General features: G+C 43.1%; 1 protein-coding gene across 1 annotated transcript; it reads left to right on the plus strand.

Annotated features, from left to right (window-relative positions):
• The first annotated feature begins 346 nt into the window (after nt 1-346).
• sdhaf3 (succinate dehydrogenase complex assembly factor 3) lies at nt 347-18,511 on the plus strand. Its single transcript, XM_029735091.1, has 3 exons — nt 347-541; nt 684-867; nt 17,556-18,511. The coding sequence occupies exons 2-3, from the start codon at nt 691-693 to the stop codon at nt 17,754-17,756; spliced, it is 378 nt and encodes a 125-aa protein (XP_029590951.1). The 5' UTR covers nt 347-541; nt 684-690; the 3' UTR covers nt 17,757-18,511.
• Nucleotides 18,512-19,177: the final 666 nt, after the last annotated feature.

A 19,177-nucleotide genomic window follows, 5' to 3' on the forward strand; every position in this document is an offset into this window, starting at 1 on the left:
GTCGCTTTTATTTTTTTCTCTTTATTTTGGGAGAGGGAGCTCAAATAAAAATCTCCTGTTTTTATAAATAACAACTTTGTAACAGTTCTATAACATTTTCATAACCACTCTTTATAATACTTGTGTCTAAGGTTACGATGGACATTGAGATTCCCCTGACTGATTTGGTGTTTGTCGTTTAGGCTACTGCTTAGTGCTGCAATGCATATATCATTTGGTGCGAGTCATTTCCAATAAATGTAACCAATTCACGTTAATAACTTTACGTCCAAATACAAAGTCACCGCTAGGGGGCCCTATAAGAAAACAGAGGTTTTCCCATCCAAGTCTATGAATGGTCAAAGAAAATTCTACTTCCGGGATAAACAAGGGAACGCTGTTTTGTTGAATAACTGTCCTTGTTTTAATGTGACTAAGTTGCCAAAACTGCACATCTACAGAGGTATTTGTTTTTTATCTGAATGTGTCATGCGACATTTGTCACGAAAGGACTCGCCTTACATAGGAGTGAACGCGACGCATAGCTTGAAACCTGAAAGTTGTGAGTTCGAGCCAGCAGTCACAGATTAGTCATACAATCAGCCACCGAGTTGTTTTTGAAGGAAGGTCAAGTAGCTAACCGTCATACATAGTTGGCTTGCGATCTTACTAGATTTATTTGTTTTGCGTGTTTCTCTTGTCAGCAACTTCATGGCGAATCCTTCCCACGTATCAAGAGTTTTGTCTTTGTACAAGAGGATTCTACTGTTGCACCGGTTCCTGCCCATTGACTTGAGAGCGCTGGGAGACCAGTATGTCAAAGATGAATTCAGAAGGAACAAAACGGCGGCGCCCGAGGAGGTCACTGTCTTCATGAGGGAATGGGGGGTACGTTGGCAACACAACAGAACTGCTTGTGCATGTGCACGGTCAATACATATACATGTGTAGGTAATAAATGAAATTGATAAGCACGTCCTTCTACTTATGGTCATGCTATTTCTTGCATTGAATAGAGGATATTTGAGGGGACAGGAGATTTAACTAATATCTTTGGTCAGTTTTTTATAGAAGAACATGTGCCGTTTAATCCCTCGCCGCTTGATGGCGGTGTTTACCATAATTCCAGAGCCTGGACAATATCTCTGCATCTCTGATTCAAGATTTTAGCACAGCACACAATGAAGATATGTTATCTATCATCAGTATTGTAGTACATGCAGCGTATCTATTAAGCCCACGTAGCCATTGAGCCCACTTCAATCTTTGTGTTCAACCAATTTATCTGGTTGTTATATCCATAACCGTTTTTATTTTAAGCCATTCAGATGTTTTATTATTAGGTTATTGACAGCTGTGTAAGTACCCGCTAGTTACCAGTTTCAAAGCTGTAAAAAAACGTTTGTGTTGAGGTGACCCCCAGATAAACACATTTCTCACATATGTTTTGTATCTTCTCAGATAATTGATCATACTTTATGTACTATTAAAATGTGCAGATATATGCACAGGATAGCACATTTCATTGGCATTAATTACTATTTATTAACCAATTGAAAATATTTTTCTTGCCAACTGTCGAGCCTGTATGTCACAGTCACACAATAGCATGCATCATTTGGTTAACTATAACAAGATAATATATTTCAGGCATTCACAGCTTACATTTTGAAATACATTGTCCTATTTTACTGTTAAATGAACCTTGCATTGTTATACATACATACCATTTTTGTCAGTTTGACATTTATCTCAGGTGAGCTTAAAGCAGTGGTCACCAACCTTTTCTGACTCAAGATCACTTTCTGAGTCAAAATGCAAGCCGAGATCTACCGCTCACATGTATTGTTGTTCAGACCATTTAAAAACATTATACTGATGGTCAGTCACAGGGTCCACCTCTCAACGTCCCTCCGCTCTCCCTTTCCTCCACTGACACTGACCAAAAAGGGACGCCGTCTTCCAGCTGATGGCGAAACTCGAGTCGCCTCATGCACAAATTCATGATACACTTTTCTACTCCTTCATTACAGCTGCAGTGCTGGTTGTAGCAGGAGTGGAAGTAGGAAGAATGCACATTTTATGGCTTATAAAAGTGTTGAATAAAAGGTGTTGACAGTGCTGAGTAAGAACTTAAACATAAACTCGCTTTTAAAAACAGAAGCTCTTTGCTCAGTTCGTTGACAGTCTCTCTCTAGTCGTGGTTTTAAATGTTTTGAAATGTCACAGTATCAACTTTGCAGTGAATTTCTTTTACGCCTGCTATGTTAATGCAGACACGGTAATCTGAGCCGTCCAATTAGCCAACGGTCGGCCTATAGTGCACTTGATTTGTACCTTCAGACACATGAAATCGCGATCGACCAGTTGGTGACCACTGGCTTAAAGGGTGCAGTAGCACAGAATGTAAACGACAATAAAGAAATGTTCAATATCATCAACACGAGCTTTGCATAATATTGTAGTCTAGAGCAGCGGTCCCAAACCACCGGGCCGCGGACATTCGCTACCGGGCTGCACGGAAAGGATCAATATTATTATTATATCTTTTTTTATTGGTAAAATAATAATTATATACAATTATAGGCTATTTGTGCAGTAATTACATTGATCTTGGTGTCTGTTGGTCACTTTCTCACCACTCTAATATCTCTGTCAGGCCTCAACAGTTTACAGACTTTGAACTTGAGTAATGCGTGCGCTGCGAGTTCATCAGTCTTCGTGAGTTGTGTTGTCTGACAACGTTGTACTAGCTAGCTACGTTACCTGACATGAATAAAAACCAACAAACGTCGCTGGAGAGCTTCTTCGGAAGGGAGATAAAAGGCCCAACGACGATGTCGATAATGCAGAGACTGCAAAAAGAAAAGAGAGCCTCATTCTATAGAAAATATGATGTCCTACCTAAAATATGTCTTTATTGTGACAGGTGACTCGCGTGCTCCAAGCCCCCTGTGCGTAGTATGTGGAGATAGGCTATCTAACGAGGCAATGAAGCCCTCAACTGCATCGGCGCATCGAATCCAAGCACCTTACACTTAAAGACAAACCTGTTGAATTCTTTGAGCGAAGAAAACGTGAACAAGAAGGACAGAAGCAAGTCTTGAAAGCCAACACATCAACAAACGTGGCTGCACTGAGAGCGTCATACTTGGTGGCTAGCCGTATTGCTAAGGCCAAGAAGCCTTTCACTATTGGTCTCGGAGTCAGAATTTTGGATTCTGCAATTAAAATGGCCTTACAGGCAGAATGGCATAGGCCTGTGTCTTGATAGCCTCCGAGGATTAGTTTAGCAAACCATTTATTAATTTATGTATAATATATCTAACCAATAATTATGTATCTCATTTTTCATACAGAGGGTCATCATTAATGAATTATCCTTATTCATGAAATAATCATAATTGATAGGATTGATTTAGCCTAGTGCTTTCTACCAGGTGCTTAATATGCTTTATATGATATGGGGGGTAAGCTGAAGCCAGATATGGCCCAGTACTACAATGACTGTCTGTGAGGAACCAACAGAGTGTTTTTTCCAGTGTAATGATGAATTAGAGAGGGAGTCCATCGTCCTGCATTAACGAGTCAAATGAAGTGGTGATAGGATGGCAGCTGGATGCCAGAGCAGAGAGAATATAGTCCTTTTGTCTGTCACCACGGTGGCCTTAACTGCCTGATTGACTGAGAATAAGGATCCATGGGGGATGGAGCTGCTGCTTATGATTCTGTGATATTCTCTTCTCCTCGCTTCTCTTCTCCTCCTCTCTTCTCATCTTCTCCTCTCTTCTCCTCTCTTCTTCTCTTCTCCTCTCTTCTCCTCATCCTTTCCTGGCTCAATACAAATCTCTTCATCACTTGCGGTTGTTTTGGTCCAGTTGCTCTTGCAGAAGATATTTTTTCTCATATGATCGTAGCCCTGGTAAATAAAAGGTTTGAAAAAATCTGTGGAAATGGCTTATGTTAAATGGTTTATCTTTAGGCCTAGCCTAAATCATGAGTAATGACTCACCACATTCCCCACTCTCCATACATTAATGTATACATACATTTACAGTGAGGGAAAAAGGTATTTGATCCCCTGCTGATTTTGTACGTTTGCCCACTGACAAAGAAATGATCAGTCTATAATTTTAATGGTAGGTTTATTTGAACAGTGAGAGACAGAATAACAACAAAAAAATCCTGAAAAACACGTCAAAAATATTAGAAATTAAGTATTTGACCCCCTCTCAATCAGAAAGATTTCTGGCTCCCAGGTGTCTTTTATACAGATAAGGAGCTGAGATTAGGAGCACACTCTTAAAGGGAGTGCTCCTAATCTCAGCTTGTTACCTGTATAAAAGACACCTGTCCACAGAAGCAATCAATCAATCAGATTCCAAACTCTTCACCATTGCCAAGACCAAAGAGCTCTCCAAGGATGTCAGGGACAAGATTGTAGACCTACACAAGGCTGGAATGGGCTACAAGACCATCGCCAAGCAGCTTGGTGAGAAGATGACAACAGTTGGTGCGATTATTCGCAAATGGAAGAAACACAAAAGAACTGTCAATCTCCCTCGGCTTGGGGCTCCATGCAAGATCTCACCTCGTGGAGTTGCAATGATCATGAGAACGGTGAGGAATCAGCCCAGAACTACACGGGAGGATCTTGTCAATGATCTCAAGGCAGCTGGGACCATAGTCACCAAGAAAACAATTGGTAACACACTACGCCGTGAAGGACTGAAATCCTGCAGCGCCCGCAAGGTCCCCCTGCTCAAGAAAGCACATATACATGCCCGTCTGAAGTTTGCCAAAGAACATCTGAATGATTCAGAGGACAACTGGGTGAAAGTGTTGTGGTCAGATGAGACCAAAATGGAGCTCTTTGGCATCAACTCAACTCGCCGTGTTTGGAGGAGGAGGAATGCTGCCTATGACCCCAAGAACAACATCCCCACCGTCAAACATGGAGGTGGAAACATTATGCTTTGGGGGTGTTTTTCTGCTAAGGGGACAGGACAACTTCACCACATCAAAGGGACGATGGACGGGGCCATGTACCGTCAAATCCTGGGTGGGAACCTCCTTCCCTCAGCCAGGGCATTGAAAATGGGTCGTGGATGGGTATTCCAGCATGACAATGACCCAAAACACACGGCCAAGGCAACAAAGGAGTGGCTCAAGAAGAAGCACATTATTAAAGTCCTGGAATGGCCTAGCCAGTCTCCAGACCTTAATCCCATAGAAAATCTGTGTAGGGAGCTGAAGGTTTGAGTTGCCAAACGTCAGCCTCGATACCTTAATGACTTGGAGAAGATCTGCAAAGAGGAGTGGGACAAAATCCCTCCTGAGATGTGTGCAAACCTGGTGGCCAACTACAAGAAACGTCTGACCTCTGTGATTGCCAACAAGGGTTTTGCCACCAAGTACTAAGTCATGTTTTGCAGAGGGGTCAAATACTTATTTGCCTCATTAAAATGCAAATCAATTTATAACATTTTTGACATGCGTTTTTCTTCTGGATTTTTTTGTTGTTATTCTGTCTCCCACTGTTCAAATAAACCTACCATTAAAATTATAGACTTATCATTTCTTTGTCAGTGGGCAAACGTACAAAATCAGCAGGGGATCAAATACTTTTTTCCCTCACTGTACATACTACCTCAATTGGCCCGACTAACCAGTGCCCCCGCACATTCGCTAACCGGGCTATCTGCATTGTGTCCCACCACCCGCCACCCGCCAACCCCTCTTTACGCTACTGCTACTCTCTGTTCATCATATATGCATAGTCACTTTAACCATATGTACATGTACATACTACCTCAATCAGCCTGACTAACCTGTGTCTGTATGTAGCCTCACTACTGTTATTTTTTACTGTCTTAACTGTTGTTTTTATTTATTTTATTTTTTATCTCTTACAAATCCAAATCCAAAACAGAAAAACCTTATTTACGTAATTATTCAGACCCTTTGCTATGAGACTCGAATCCTGTGCATCCTGTTTCTATTGATCATCCTTGTGATCTTTTTACAGCTTGATTGGAGTCCACCTGTGGTAAATTAAAATTATTAGACATGATTTGGAAAGGCACACACCTGTCTATATAAGGTCCCACAGTTGACAGTGCATGTCAGAGCAAAAACCAAGCCATGAGGTTGAAGGAATTGTCAGAGAGCTCCGAGACAAGATTGTGTCGAGGCACAGATTTGGACAAGAGTACCAAAAAATGTCTGCAGTATTGAAGATCCCCAATAACGCAGTTTCCTCCATCATTCTTAAATGGAAGAAGTTTGGAACCACCAAGACTCTTCCGCGAGCTGGCTGCCCGGCCAAACTGAGCAATCGGGGGAGAAGGGCCTTGGTCAGGGAGGTGACCAAGAACCCGATGGTCACTCTGACAGAGATCCAGAGTTCCTCTGTGGAGATGGGCGAACCTTCCAGAAGGACAACCATCTCTGCAGCACTCCACCAATCAGGCCTTTAAGATAGAGTGGCCAGATGGAAGCCACTCCTCAGTAAAAGGCACGCTTGGAGTTTGCAAAAAGGTACCTAAAGCCTCTCAGACCATGAGAAACCAGAGTCTCTGGTCTGATGAAACCAAGATTGAACTCTTTGGCCTGAATGCCAAGCGTCACGTCTGGCGGGAACCTGGCACCATCCCTACAGTAAAACATGGTGGCGGCAGCATCATGCAGTGGGGATGTTTTTCAGCGGCAGGGACTGGGAGACTAGTCAGGATTGAGGGAAAGATGAACAGAGTAAAGAACAGAGAGATCCTTGATGAAAACCTGCTCCAGAGCACTCAGGACTCTTTCTCACACACACACACACAATCCTAATCCTTAGGGTTGTTGTCCTTCCAACAGGACAACAACCCTAAGCACACAGCCAAGACAACGTAGGAGTGGCTTTGGAAACAAGTCTCAATGTCCTTGAGTGGCCCAGCCAGAGCCCAGACTTGAACCCAATTGAACATCTCTGGAAAGACCTGAAAATAGCTGTGCAGCGACGCTCCCCATTGAGCCTGACAGAGCTTGAGAGGATCTGCAGAGGAGAATGGGAGATACTCCCCAAATGCAGGTGTGCCAAGCTTGTAGCATGATACCCAAGAAGACTCAAGGCTGTAATCGCTGCCAAAGGTGCTTCAACAAAGTACTGAGTTAAAGGCGTCTGAATACTTATTTAAATGTGATATTTAAGTTAATCTTTAATGAAGAATTTGTAAACAGTTCTAAAAACCTATTTTTGCTTTGTCATTATGGGGTATGAGGGGAAAGAAAACAATTTAATCAATTTTAGAATAAGGCTGTAACTTAACAAAATGTGGAAAATGTCAAGGGTTTGAATACTTTCCAAATGCACTGTACTTTGTAACCCTCATACGCAAGAGTTTCCATTATTTTGGCAGTTACCTTTACGTTGAAAAGTTTGTGGTCATACTCACATCCTTAAAAAACATAGGTGCTGGGCTAATAAAGAACACTAGCATAGAACCAGAAGGCCCCCGCACTGTTAAAGCTCCTTAATTGACAACGTTTCCATCCCAAACAGATCTTCTTCTGGTCAAATTATTGCATCACAATACCAGGCAGCCATTAAGTGTACCGCTGAGTTTACCAGTCATTTTTTTTTACCTGTATTTAACTAGGCAAGTCAGTTAATAAGAACAAATTCTTATTTTCAATGATGGCCTAGGAACATTGGGTTAACTGCCTTGTTCAGGGGCAGAACGACAGATTTTTTTACCTTGTCAGCTCGGGGATTTGATCCTGCAACCTTTCTGTTACAAGTCTAATGATCTAACCACTAGGCTACCTGGGTTCGAGGTTACAAGCCCGTCCTTTCATTCTATTTAGGGTAGCAGGTAGTCTTGTAGTTAGAGCGTGGGGCCAGTAACTGAAAGGTTGCTGGATCGAATCCCCGAGCTGACAAGGTAAAAATCTGTTGTTCTGCCCCTGAACAAGGCAGTTAACCCAGTAGGCTGTCATTGTGAATAAGAATTTGTTCTTAACTGACTTTCCTAGTTAAATAAAGGTTCAATTTAAATAAAACATTTCTACATTTAAAAAATATAGATTTCTGTAGCGCACATCCCCCCCAGGCACAGCTGCTATGCAAGATGGGAAATGGGATTGGTATTTCTTTGTGCGATTACCATGCAGTGAAACAAAATAGCTACGGCAGCAATTTATTTTGCACATATTTTTTTGTCGCAAATGTCAGTAATATGGTCGCGCTGTAGAGCCCTGATGTAACCAATGCATTCAGATTCAGAATCCTCCTATCTCTCTCTTCCCCCTCTCTTTCTCTCTATTCATTCATTAAGGAGTGGGTGAACAACCGCTCCCTTCCTCCGTCCAAGCTGCCTCAGAGAAGTGCGGAAGGGCGGCAGGCAGAGACCAAAGAACAGACAAGGAGCGAGTCTCCTAAATGTGATTACACACACACACACACACACACACACACACACACTCTTAGACACACCCACACATACACCCTCTTAGACACACACACACACACACACACACACACACACACACACACACACACTCTTAGACACACACACATACACACACTCTTTCTCACACACACACACAGAATCCTAACCAGATTACAAGCACTGAGTGTTCAGTCTGATTTAGTTACATAGGACCCTGTGGAATAGAGCTGCTCCTAATAAATCGCCCTGTATCAAAACAGACAAGCTCTCACATGAGGGGGAGAGACGCCACAGAAGCAGGGACCAGGTCTGCTTAATACAGCCAGTATGTTAGGGACTCGGGAGAGAGAGAGAGAGTGGAGTGGGAATTACCTTTAGAGAGAGAGAGAGAGAGATTCACAGCCGACCATGCGTTTGAGTTGTCGAGAGTCAGAGGGAGGTTTTGACCAACCAAAGCTACCCTAGAAAGACTAGGGACTACTTTACCCATATTGCTTTGGAGGAAATCCAGTCGTGTAGTTTAGACTAAATAGGTTTACGGAAGAGATGCATTAAAAAAGTACACAGATTGTCTGTTGTTCAAAACTTACTCTGAGAAAGTAGAATAGATTGGATATCAGCTTTATACTGAATTTGTTGTTATCAATGGACAAATAAAGTTGTACTGTAACCTTGAGAAAGTAATTTCTACATGACAGTCAACAGGTTTCCAAAAAAGTTTGAATATAAATGTGACATTGAAATGTCTGTCCTGGGTCTCCACGACAACCCCAAAATGATTTTACTAGTGACTCCAGCACACGACTGCTCTCCTCTGTCTCCAAGAAAATATGACCCCTTGGCCAACACTCAAAATAATTCCATTATGCATAAGACAGGAGAAAGCCTTTTAGACAAATGGCCTGTTATTTCTTAAATTGAACCGCTTCCAGAACCTTACAATGTCTTTATGAATGGCTTGATGTGAGGTCCTAACATTTGTTCCAACTCCAGACAGGGATTTGTATTTCATTTTTCTGAATAAAAACAGATGTTTTCTCTACATCTCCTTGTTGTTGATTGGTAAATGGTCTTGACCCAGATTTAACATGTTTGCCTGGGCTGAGTCTAATGACACACTATGTTGTCTTGGACACGGTCCAGCAGAGATCACACTAGCTTGATGGACATCATCTGTCCCAGTAGCATATCAAGGAGGATACCAGGGGAAAGGAATCATTGAAAAGGATTGGTTGACTGTTCTTTTACCTGTATTTGCCACTCCAACGGTTACAGTGATCAACCCCTTATATTGATCAGATTGTTCTGCATAAATGTGATCACTCTGCACTCACTGCGCTGTATTGGTTAAGTGGTTTGGTCCTCTTTATGCAGTAATGTGTGCTTTGAGAGCTGCAAGAGGGTACTCTCTAGGGTTGACATTTTAGACATAAAAATTGATTCCCGTCCCCCATATCTCTTATAGTCAGTGTCAGCCCTAGACTCTTGCCTTTCCTGATATTGTACAATGTACAGTTGTGGCCAAAAGTTTTGAGAATGACACAAATATTAATTTCCACAAAGTTTGATGCTTCAGTGTCTTTAGATATTTTTGTCAGATGTTACTATGGAATACTGAAGTATAATTACAAGCATTTCATAAGTGTCAAAGGCTTTTATTGACAATTACATGAAGTTGATGCAAAGAGTCAATATTTGCAGTGTTGATCCTTCTTTTTCAAGACCTCTGCAATCCGCCCTGGCATGCTGTCAATTAACTTCTGGGCCACATCCTGACTGATGGCAGCCCCTTCTTGCATAATCAATGTTTGGAGTTTGTCAGAATTTGTGGGTTTTTGTTTGCCCACCCGCCTCTTGAGGATTGACCACAAGTTCTCAATGGGATTAAGGTCTGGGGAGTTTCCTGGCCATGGACCCAAAATATCAAAGTTTTGCTTTCCGAGCCACTTAGTTATCACTTTTGCCTTATGGCAAGGTGCTCCATCATGCTGGAAAATGCATTGTTCTTCACCAAACTGTTCCTGGATGGTTGGGAGAAGTTGCTCTCGGAGGATGTGTTGGTACCATTCTTTATTCATTGCTGTGTTCTTAGGCAAAATTGTGAGTGAGCCTGCTACCTTGGCTGAGAAGCAACCCCACACATGAATGGTCTCAGGATGCTTTACTGTTGGCATGACACAGGACTGATGGTAGCGCTCACCTTGTCTTCTCTGGACAAGCTTTTTTCCGGATGCCCCAAACAATCGGAAAGGGGATTCATCAGAGAAAATGACTTTACAACAGTCCTCAGCAGTCCAATCCCTGTACCTTTTGCAGAATATCAGTCTGTCCATTATGTTTTTCCTGGAGAGAAGTGGCTTCTTTGCTGCCCTTCTTGACACCAGGCCATCCTCAAGTCTTCGCCTCACTGTGCGTGCAGATGCACTCACACCTGCCTGCTGCCATTCCTGAGCAAGCTCTGTGCTGGTGGTCCCCCGATCCCGCAGCGGAATCAAATCAAATTTATTTATATAGCCCTTCTTACATCAGCTGATATCTCAAAGTGCTGTACAGAAACCCAGCCTAAAACCCCAAACAGCAAGCAATGCAGGTGTAGAAGCACGGTGGCTAGGAAAAACTCCCTAGAAAGGCCAAAACCTAGGAAGAAACCTAGAGATGAACCAGGCTATGAGGGGTGGCCAGTCCTCTTCTGGCTGTGCCGGGTGGAGATTATAACAGCACATGGCCAAGATGTTCAAATGTACATAAATGACCAGCATGGTCAAATAATAATAATCATAGTAGTTGTCGAGGGTGCAACAAGTCAGCAACTCAAGAGTAAGTGTCAGTTGGCTTTTTCATAGCCGATCTTTGAGAGTATCTCTACCGCTCCTGCTGTCTCTAGAGAGTTGAAAACAGCAGGTCTGAAAACAGCAGGTCTGAATCAACTTTAGGAGACGGTCCTGGCGCTTGCTGGACTTTCTTGGGCACCCTGAAGCCTTCTTCACAACAATTGAACCGCTCTCCTTGAAGTTCTTGATGATCCGATAAATGGTTGATTTAGGTGCAATTTTACTGGCAGCAATATCCTTGCCTGTGAAGCCCTTTTTGTGCAAAGCAATGATGACGGCATGTGTTTCCTTGCAGGTAACCATGCTTGACAGAGGAAGAACATTGATTCCAAGCACCACCCTCCTTTTGAAGCTTCCAGTCTGTTGTTTGAACTCAATCAGCATGACAGAGTGATCTCCAGCCTTGTCCTCGTCAACACTCACACCTGTGTTAAAGAGAGGATCACTGACATGATGTCAGCTGGTCCTTTTGTGGCAGGGCTGAAATGCAGTGAAAATGTTTTTGGGGGATTCAGTTAATTTGCATGGCAAAGAGGGACTTTGCAATTAATTGCAATTCATCTGATCACTCTTCATAACATTCTGGAGTATATGCAAATTGCCATCATACAAACTGACGCAGCAGACTTTGTGAAAATTAATATTTGTGTCGTGGCCAAAAGTTTGGAGAATGACTGTAGTGTGACAGACTGGCATGTTGGAGGACATCATTGAGTTGCCAAAGTATTTACTGCTAGCCCTGAACTGTTCTGAACCACACGCCTCTGCAAAAACCACTGTATATTGCTTATTTGACACGGCAGTCTCTATGTATGACCTGCGCTCCAGTTCTGACCAGGTCTGACTGGCTGCGTTGCAGGTTAGGTGTGGGCTATGACCTGTATTAACCCTTAAAATGACCTCAAATCACCTGCCAGTGACCCCTGTAGTGTCCGTATCAAATCCCATGATACTGTCAATCAAGGAATTCAGAGATAAGAGTCAGAGAATACTCCTTTGTTACCAATCAACCTTACGTGGTGCTATTGAATAGATACGTGGTGCTATTGAATAGATACGTGGTGCTACTGAATAGATACGTGGTGCTATTGAATAGATACGTGGTGCTACTGAATAGATACGTGGTGCTATTGAATAGATAAGTGCTGTAGAATGGCTTGATTCATGCATATCATATTTTCCCCAGTGAGGGTGGTAAAGCAGGCCAATGATGTTTCTCTATAGACTCAAGGGATATGGGCTTTCCATATTGATGTGATATATTCATACATGGCCTATCTATTGTGTTTCCTTAATCCTTTTCATTAATTCAGTGGAATTGGCTACTGAAAATCCTCTGTAGGCATCGGTTTGCCAGACTAATGGATTCGCTGGAGGGGAATGGAATGGTTAGTTCTTTGATATGTCTAAAGCAGTGGTTCTCTGTGTGTACCTGGCCTATCCACACAGGGTACTTGGGAAGACATAAGCCGATTGATCCTTTGCACATCAGGGGGTACTTTGAGCATGTGATTAGGGGTACAGTAATCAGAAATAGGACTGTTACGGTGACTGCATTACCGCCACACCCTGGCAGTCATGAGTCATGCCAGCAGTAAAATTCCATGTGACCGTTGAGTCTGCTTTCATGCACTCTGGACATGTGCTGATAGTACCCAACTCGCTAACGATCATCAGGTCCTAATGGCCTGGTACTCAGGGCTCTATTGTCCTCCATCAGGTCCTAACGGCCTGGTACTCAGGGCTCTATTGTGCCACCATCAGGTCCTAACGGCCTGGTACTCAGGGCTCTATTGTGCCTCCATCAGGTCCTAATGGCCTGGTACTCAGGGCTCTATTGTGCCTCCATCAGGTCCTAACGGCCTGGTACTCAGGGCTCTATTGTGCCTCCATCAGGTCCTAACGGCCTGGTACTCAGGGCTCTATTGTCCCTCCATCAGGTCCTAACGGCCTGGTACTCAGGGCTCTATTGTCCCTCCATCAGGTCCTAACGGCCTGGTACTCAGGGCTCTATTGTGCCTCCATCAGGTCCTAATGTTTCACAAATTAAGCACTGGTTAGCTGCAGGAACAAGGTTGGAGAGCCCACGGCATACAGAGTTTGGGCGGAATATCACCTGTCACGCAGTGAGAGCATGCTCCTCGAACAGGAATATCACCTGTCACGCAGCGAGAGCATGCTCCTCGAACAGTAATATCACCTGTCACGCAGCGAGAGCATGCTCCTCGAACAGGAATATCACCTGTCACGCAGCGAGAGCATGCTCCTCGAACAGGAATATCACCAGTCAGGCAGCGAGAGCATGCTCCTCGAACAGGAATATTACCTGTCACGCAGCGAGAGCATGCTCCTCGAACAGGAATATCACCTGTCACGCAGCGAGAGCATGCTCCTCGAACAGGAATATCACCTGTCACGCAGCGAGAGCATGCTCCTCGAACAGGAATATCACCTGTCACGCAGCGAGAGCATGCTCCTCGAACAGTGGTAATGTGTGGAGTGAAATGAGTGTTATATTTATTTCTCAGCTACTCATATTAAGCACATGCTCCATTATAAAACTGAAGTAGCCTACAGAACGGACCGGTGGGAGAGCACGCGGCCTCCGTTCACTATTCTATTGAAGTAGCCTACAGAACGGACCGGTGGGAGAGCACGCGGCCTCCGTTCACTATTCTATTGAAGTAGTCTACAGAACGGACCGGTGGGAGAGCACGCGGCCTCCGTTCACTATTCTATTGAAGTAGCCTACAGAACGGACCGGTGGGAGAGCACGCGGCCTCCGTTCACTATTCTATTGAAGTAGCCTACAGAACGGACCGGTGGGAGAGCACGCGGCCTCCGTTCACTATTCTATTGAAGTAGCCTACAGAACGGACCGGTGGGAGAGCACGCGGCCTCCGTTCACTATTCTATTGAAGTAGCCTACAGAACGGGCCGGTGGGAGAGCACGCGGCCTCCGTTCACTATTCTATTGAAGTAGCCTACAGAACGGACCGGTGGGAGAGCACGCGGCCTCCGTTCACTATTCTATTGAAGTAGCCTACAGAACGGACCGGTGGGAGAGCACGAGGCCTCCATTCACTATTCTATTGAAGTAGCCTACAGAACGGACCGGTGGGAGAGCACGCGGCCTCCATTCACTATTCTATTGCATGCAGATATGTCTTTTTCCCCCTGCTCCTGTTCCTGCTCATTTGATAATGGGCCATTCTAAATCGAAAGAAATTTTACATATTAGTAAATACGAGATTAAATTGAGAATAGTCTGATGGGTGAAAATATGATCGATCACTTGATCAATAGTCTCTAGTCGCATCATGCAGCCCATATATCTTTTGATTTCTAAGACATTCTAAGGTTTGTATCATTCACAACTAAAGTAGCCAAATAACTTTAAATCTAGCATATAGGACCTGTTTCTAGAGTATAAGACCTGTTTCAAATCACTTTTACACTCAACATAGCCACTTCATATGCGCAGTCGCTCCGTAATGTGATAAATATCCTTTCTATTTTATTCAGCTAAGTTCAATAATATTCTTCTTACTATAAAATCATATAATATAAAATAATGCCATGGAACATATAAGCATATCTTGTCTGCTAAATGAACAAGCCTACAGTCTACGGCATGGCACATAGCCAGATAACATACAGTAGGCCAGATAACATACAGTAAGCCAGATAACATACAGTAGGCCAGATAACATACAGTAGGCCAGATAACATACAGTAGGCCAGATAACATACAGTAGGCCAACTCATATTCTGTTCTTCTGAAATGCATTTTCTTCATACCATAATGTTTCTTTAGACCTGACTAAAATAAATAATGGATTTATTGTGATGGTGTATATTCAATTAATTTATTAGACTTTATAAATTGTAGATGTTCCAAAAGCACGCATCAGTGGCTTGTATGTATGGAGGCCTGGAGATGCTAAACATTTATGTTAATTAACGGTCAATTACCGTGAGACCGGATGTATTTTGCATGACAGTAACCGGCTGACAAAATGTCATTACCGCCACAGTCCTAAATAAAATACATAAAAACACTGTCATGACACATGTATTTATAGTTGTTGTGACATATATGTATATTGCATTATTTTATGGCTGGTTTTGACACCTACATAAGACTTTCAAAACCTACCACACAAGGCAAAACATTCCATTACACCATGACCTACTGTCAACAGTATGTTTATGTTATATAACATATTCTGAAATTGACCATATTAAATGATCATTGTAATTGCGCACACATTGATGTCAGACATGCAGCTACCTAAATGCTCTGTTGCTGATGACTGGGATGAATGCAGGAGCAGATTTCAGGAGTAGTACAAGACACCCTCTTTTTGACTGATGACTGACATAAGGGCATGTACGTCATAGGCCTAAATGGATTATGATTGATGATCATAACGCTTTATGACACTGTCAAAAAGCATATCTTCTTAGTCCAAGTAAAGTGACACAGGAAGGTCATAATGCTTCTTGACAGTGTCAAAGTGTAAAAACGTGACTGTAAAGAATTCAGTACAACAACAACAAAGAATTTAAGAAACAAACTTTCAAAAGAAAGGAATCTTCTTGGCAGGGAAAAAAATGCATTTGAATAAATGTGGGTTTTGACACTCTTAAGTAGGTGTCATAACCAGGCATAAAACGCAATATGTCACAACAGGTGTAAATATATAGGTCATGACAGTGTTACGACCATATTGTGACAAGTTATGTCGGCTGTTATGACATGGTTATGACCGTGTCATAACGAGTTATGACAGGTGTCAAGTAAAGTGTCAATGATCCTTTTATTTCTCTTTTCTGTGTAGAACTACCAGGACAGTCTAAATGTTCCTTCTCTGCTCTAGAACTACCAGGACAGTCTAAATGTTCCTTCTCTGTCTCTGCTCTAGAACTACCAGGACAGCCTAAATGTTCCTTCTCTGTCTCTGCTCTAGAACTACCAGGACAGTCTAAATGTTCCTTCTCTGCTCTAGAACTACCAGGACAGTCTAAATGTTCCTTCTCTGCTCTAGAACTACCAGGACAGTATAAATGTTCCTTCTCTGTCTCTGCTCTAGAACTACCAGGACAGTCTAAATGTTCCTTCTCTGTCTCTGCTCTAGAACTACCAGGACAGTCTAAATGGTCCTTCTCTGTCTCTGCTCTAGAACTACCAGGACAGTCTAAATGGTCCTTCTCTGTCTCTGCTCTAGAACTACCAGGACAGTCTAAATGTTCCTTCTCTGCTCTAGAACTACCAGGACAGTCTAAATGTTCCTTCTCTGTCTCTGCTCTAGAACTACCAGCACAGTCTAAATGTTCCTTCTCTGTCTCTGCTCTAGAACTACCAGGACAGTCTAAATGTTCCTTCTCTGCTCTAGAACTACCAGGACAGTCTAAATGTTCCTTCTCTGTCTCTGCTCTAGAACTACCAGGACAGTCTAAATGTTCATTCTCTGCTCTAGAACTACCAGGACAGTCTAAATGTTCCTTCTCTGTCTCTGCTCTAGAACTACCAGGACAGTCTAAATGTTCCTTCTCTGTCTCTGCTCTAGAACTACCAGGACAGTCTAAATGTTCCTTCTCTGTCTGCTCTAGAACTACCAGGACAGTCTAAATGTTCCTTCTCTGTCTACTCTAGAACTACCAGGACAGTCTAAATGTTCCTTCTCTGCTCTAGAACTACCAGGACATTCTAAATGTTCCTTCTCTGTCTCTGCTCTAGAACTACCAGGACAGTCTAAATGGTCCTTCTCTGTCTCTGCTCTAGAACTACCAGGACAGTCTAAATGGTCCTTCTCTGTCTCTGCTCTAGAACTACCAGGACAGTCTAAATGTTCCTTCTCTGTCTCTGCTCTAGAACTACCAGGACAGTCTAAATGTTCCTTCTCTGCTCTAGAACTACCAGGACAGTCTAAATGTTCCTTCTCTGTCTCTGCTCTAGAACTACCAGCACAGTCTAAATGTTCCTTCTCTGTCTCTGCTCTAGAACTACCATGACAGTCTAAATGTTCCTTCTCTGCTCTAGAACTACCAGGACATTCTAAATGTTCCTTCTCTGTCTCTGCTCTAGAACTACCAGGACAGTCTAAATGTTCCTTCTCTGCTCTAGAACTACCAGGACAGTCTAAATGTTCCTTCTCTGTCTCTGCTGTAGAACTACCAGGACAGTCTAAATGGTCCTTCTCTGTCTCTGCTCTAGAACTACCAGGACAGTCTAAATGTTCCTTCTCTGTCTCTGCTCTAGAACTACCAGGACAGTCTAAATGGTCCTTCTCTGTCTCTGCTCTAGAACTACCGTGACACCTTGCAGACCCAGGTGTTGGAGTCTGCAAGGGACCGTGTGAAGAAGGTGGAGTTTGGAGCAGAGCTGTCGGAGGGGGATCTCAAACTGTTCCAGGACGAGCAGGTGGGACAGCTGTATGAGCTGATGCTGGAGTCCACCAAGCCCAACAGACAGTTCGACATCCAGGAGGAAGGATTCAAGAAGTGAAGGAGTAGACAGGATGCTCCCATACTGAACAGAGAGGGAGGTGGTGCATCTCAATAGTTTAAAGTGTCTCTTTCCTTGTCTCCTCTCCTTCATATACACTTTTTTTTTTTTCCCATTGAACCTGTATTTTTACATGACAGGTTAGTCTCATTTAGTCACTTATTCAAGAGAGACGTTTCATTTCACACAGTGGACACCCCACAGATATGTCCAATTCATCAGTGCAGATGAAGAAAGGCGACGAGGGAGGAAGACACTTTAGACCAGGGGTCGGCAACAGGTGAGCCGCGGGGCAAAACCGTACCGCAAGTGATTTTGTTTGCCTGCCAAAAAGACTAGCATCGCCAGGAATTCAGCCCAAAAAATACATTCTGGAAAATTTGTTCCCAAGTATTCCCAGAAATGTAGAGAGAGACGTGATGGTGTCTCAATGTAATCAAGGTGTGGAATTATTGTTATTTTCAATTATTGTTATTTTGGGCGTGCTTTTGGTCAATTTGCAGTGTGCAAATGCCAGAAATTGACCTGCGGTTGAATCTAGTTGCCCCCCTGCTTTAGACTGTTGCACTGTAGCCAGGGAGAAGAGTAAGGGATGTGTGACTTAGGCTTGCTGCAAAATCTGAGGTACTCTGACTGGTACACCTCAGAAGAAACTAACTGTACTCAAGCCCCGAATGAAATGGATGCTTTGAGGAAATGTTGTAATTATATTAAAGTACTGTCTGTGAAATAAAAATACCACTGCGTGCTCAGTATCTCTGTGTTCATTTCCTTTCTTTCTCTCGTTGTGAGGATAACGGAGGCTCCTGTGGAGGACCTGAAACTGTCACTACACTGTCACACTGTTGCGTCACAACTAGCACCCTATTCACTAAATAGTGCACTACTTTTGACCAGGGCCCATGGGCAGTATTTAGGGAATAGGGTGCCATTTTGGACTCTTACACAGTCAGTAATTATCTTCATGGGAAGCTTCTCGCAGGAGCGTGAAGCAGTACTCATGTCTCAATATAGAGGCGAAACAGAGAGAGCAAAGAGAGAAGATGCATCTTTCCTCCAAAGATGCGAAGAATAAAAAAACTATGGAATCAATAACGCCACCTTTGTTCAGTCCCCCTGCATAATCTATTCCGTTGTCAGGGAATCGTGTTTGTGTCTCTCTGTGTCTGTCTTTGTGTCTGCGTTTCATTGTCAGTCATGTGGAAATATGAACATGTCTGTTCGCGTAGCAGCGAACGCTGTGAACCAAGATTAAGGGAGTGAAGGCAATGTGACAGAAGTCATTGTGCATCAACACATGTCATATTGCTCAAAAGCTCACATTTTTTATTCTACAATGAAAAGCAATTTGTATGGCGTTGCACTTCGCAAATATTTTGAGATAAAGAAATAGACATTGCATCAGGCAGACACAGAATGGC

Source organism: Salmo trutta, chromosome 36 (genome assembly GCF_901001165.1).
Source record: "Salmo trutta chromosome 36, fSalTru1.1, whole genome shotgun sequence".
Classification (NCBI taxonomy): Eukaryota; Metazoa; Chordata; class Actinopteri; order Salmoniformes; family Salmonidae; genus Salmo; species Salmo trutta.

Bases quoted from the DNA above. Each gene is read 5' to 3' on its own strand.
- sdhaf3 (XM_029735091.1), top strand. From the start codon at position 691: ATGGCGAATCCTTCCCACGTATCAAGAGTTTTGTCTTTGTACAAGAGG. The intron at 868-17,555 runs GTACGTTGGCAA...TCTCTGCTCTAG, and splicing joins TCTTCATGAGGGAATGGGGG to AACTACCGTGACACCTTGCA.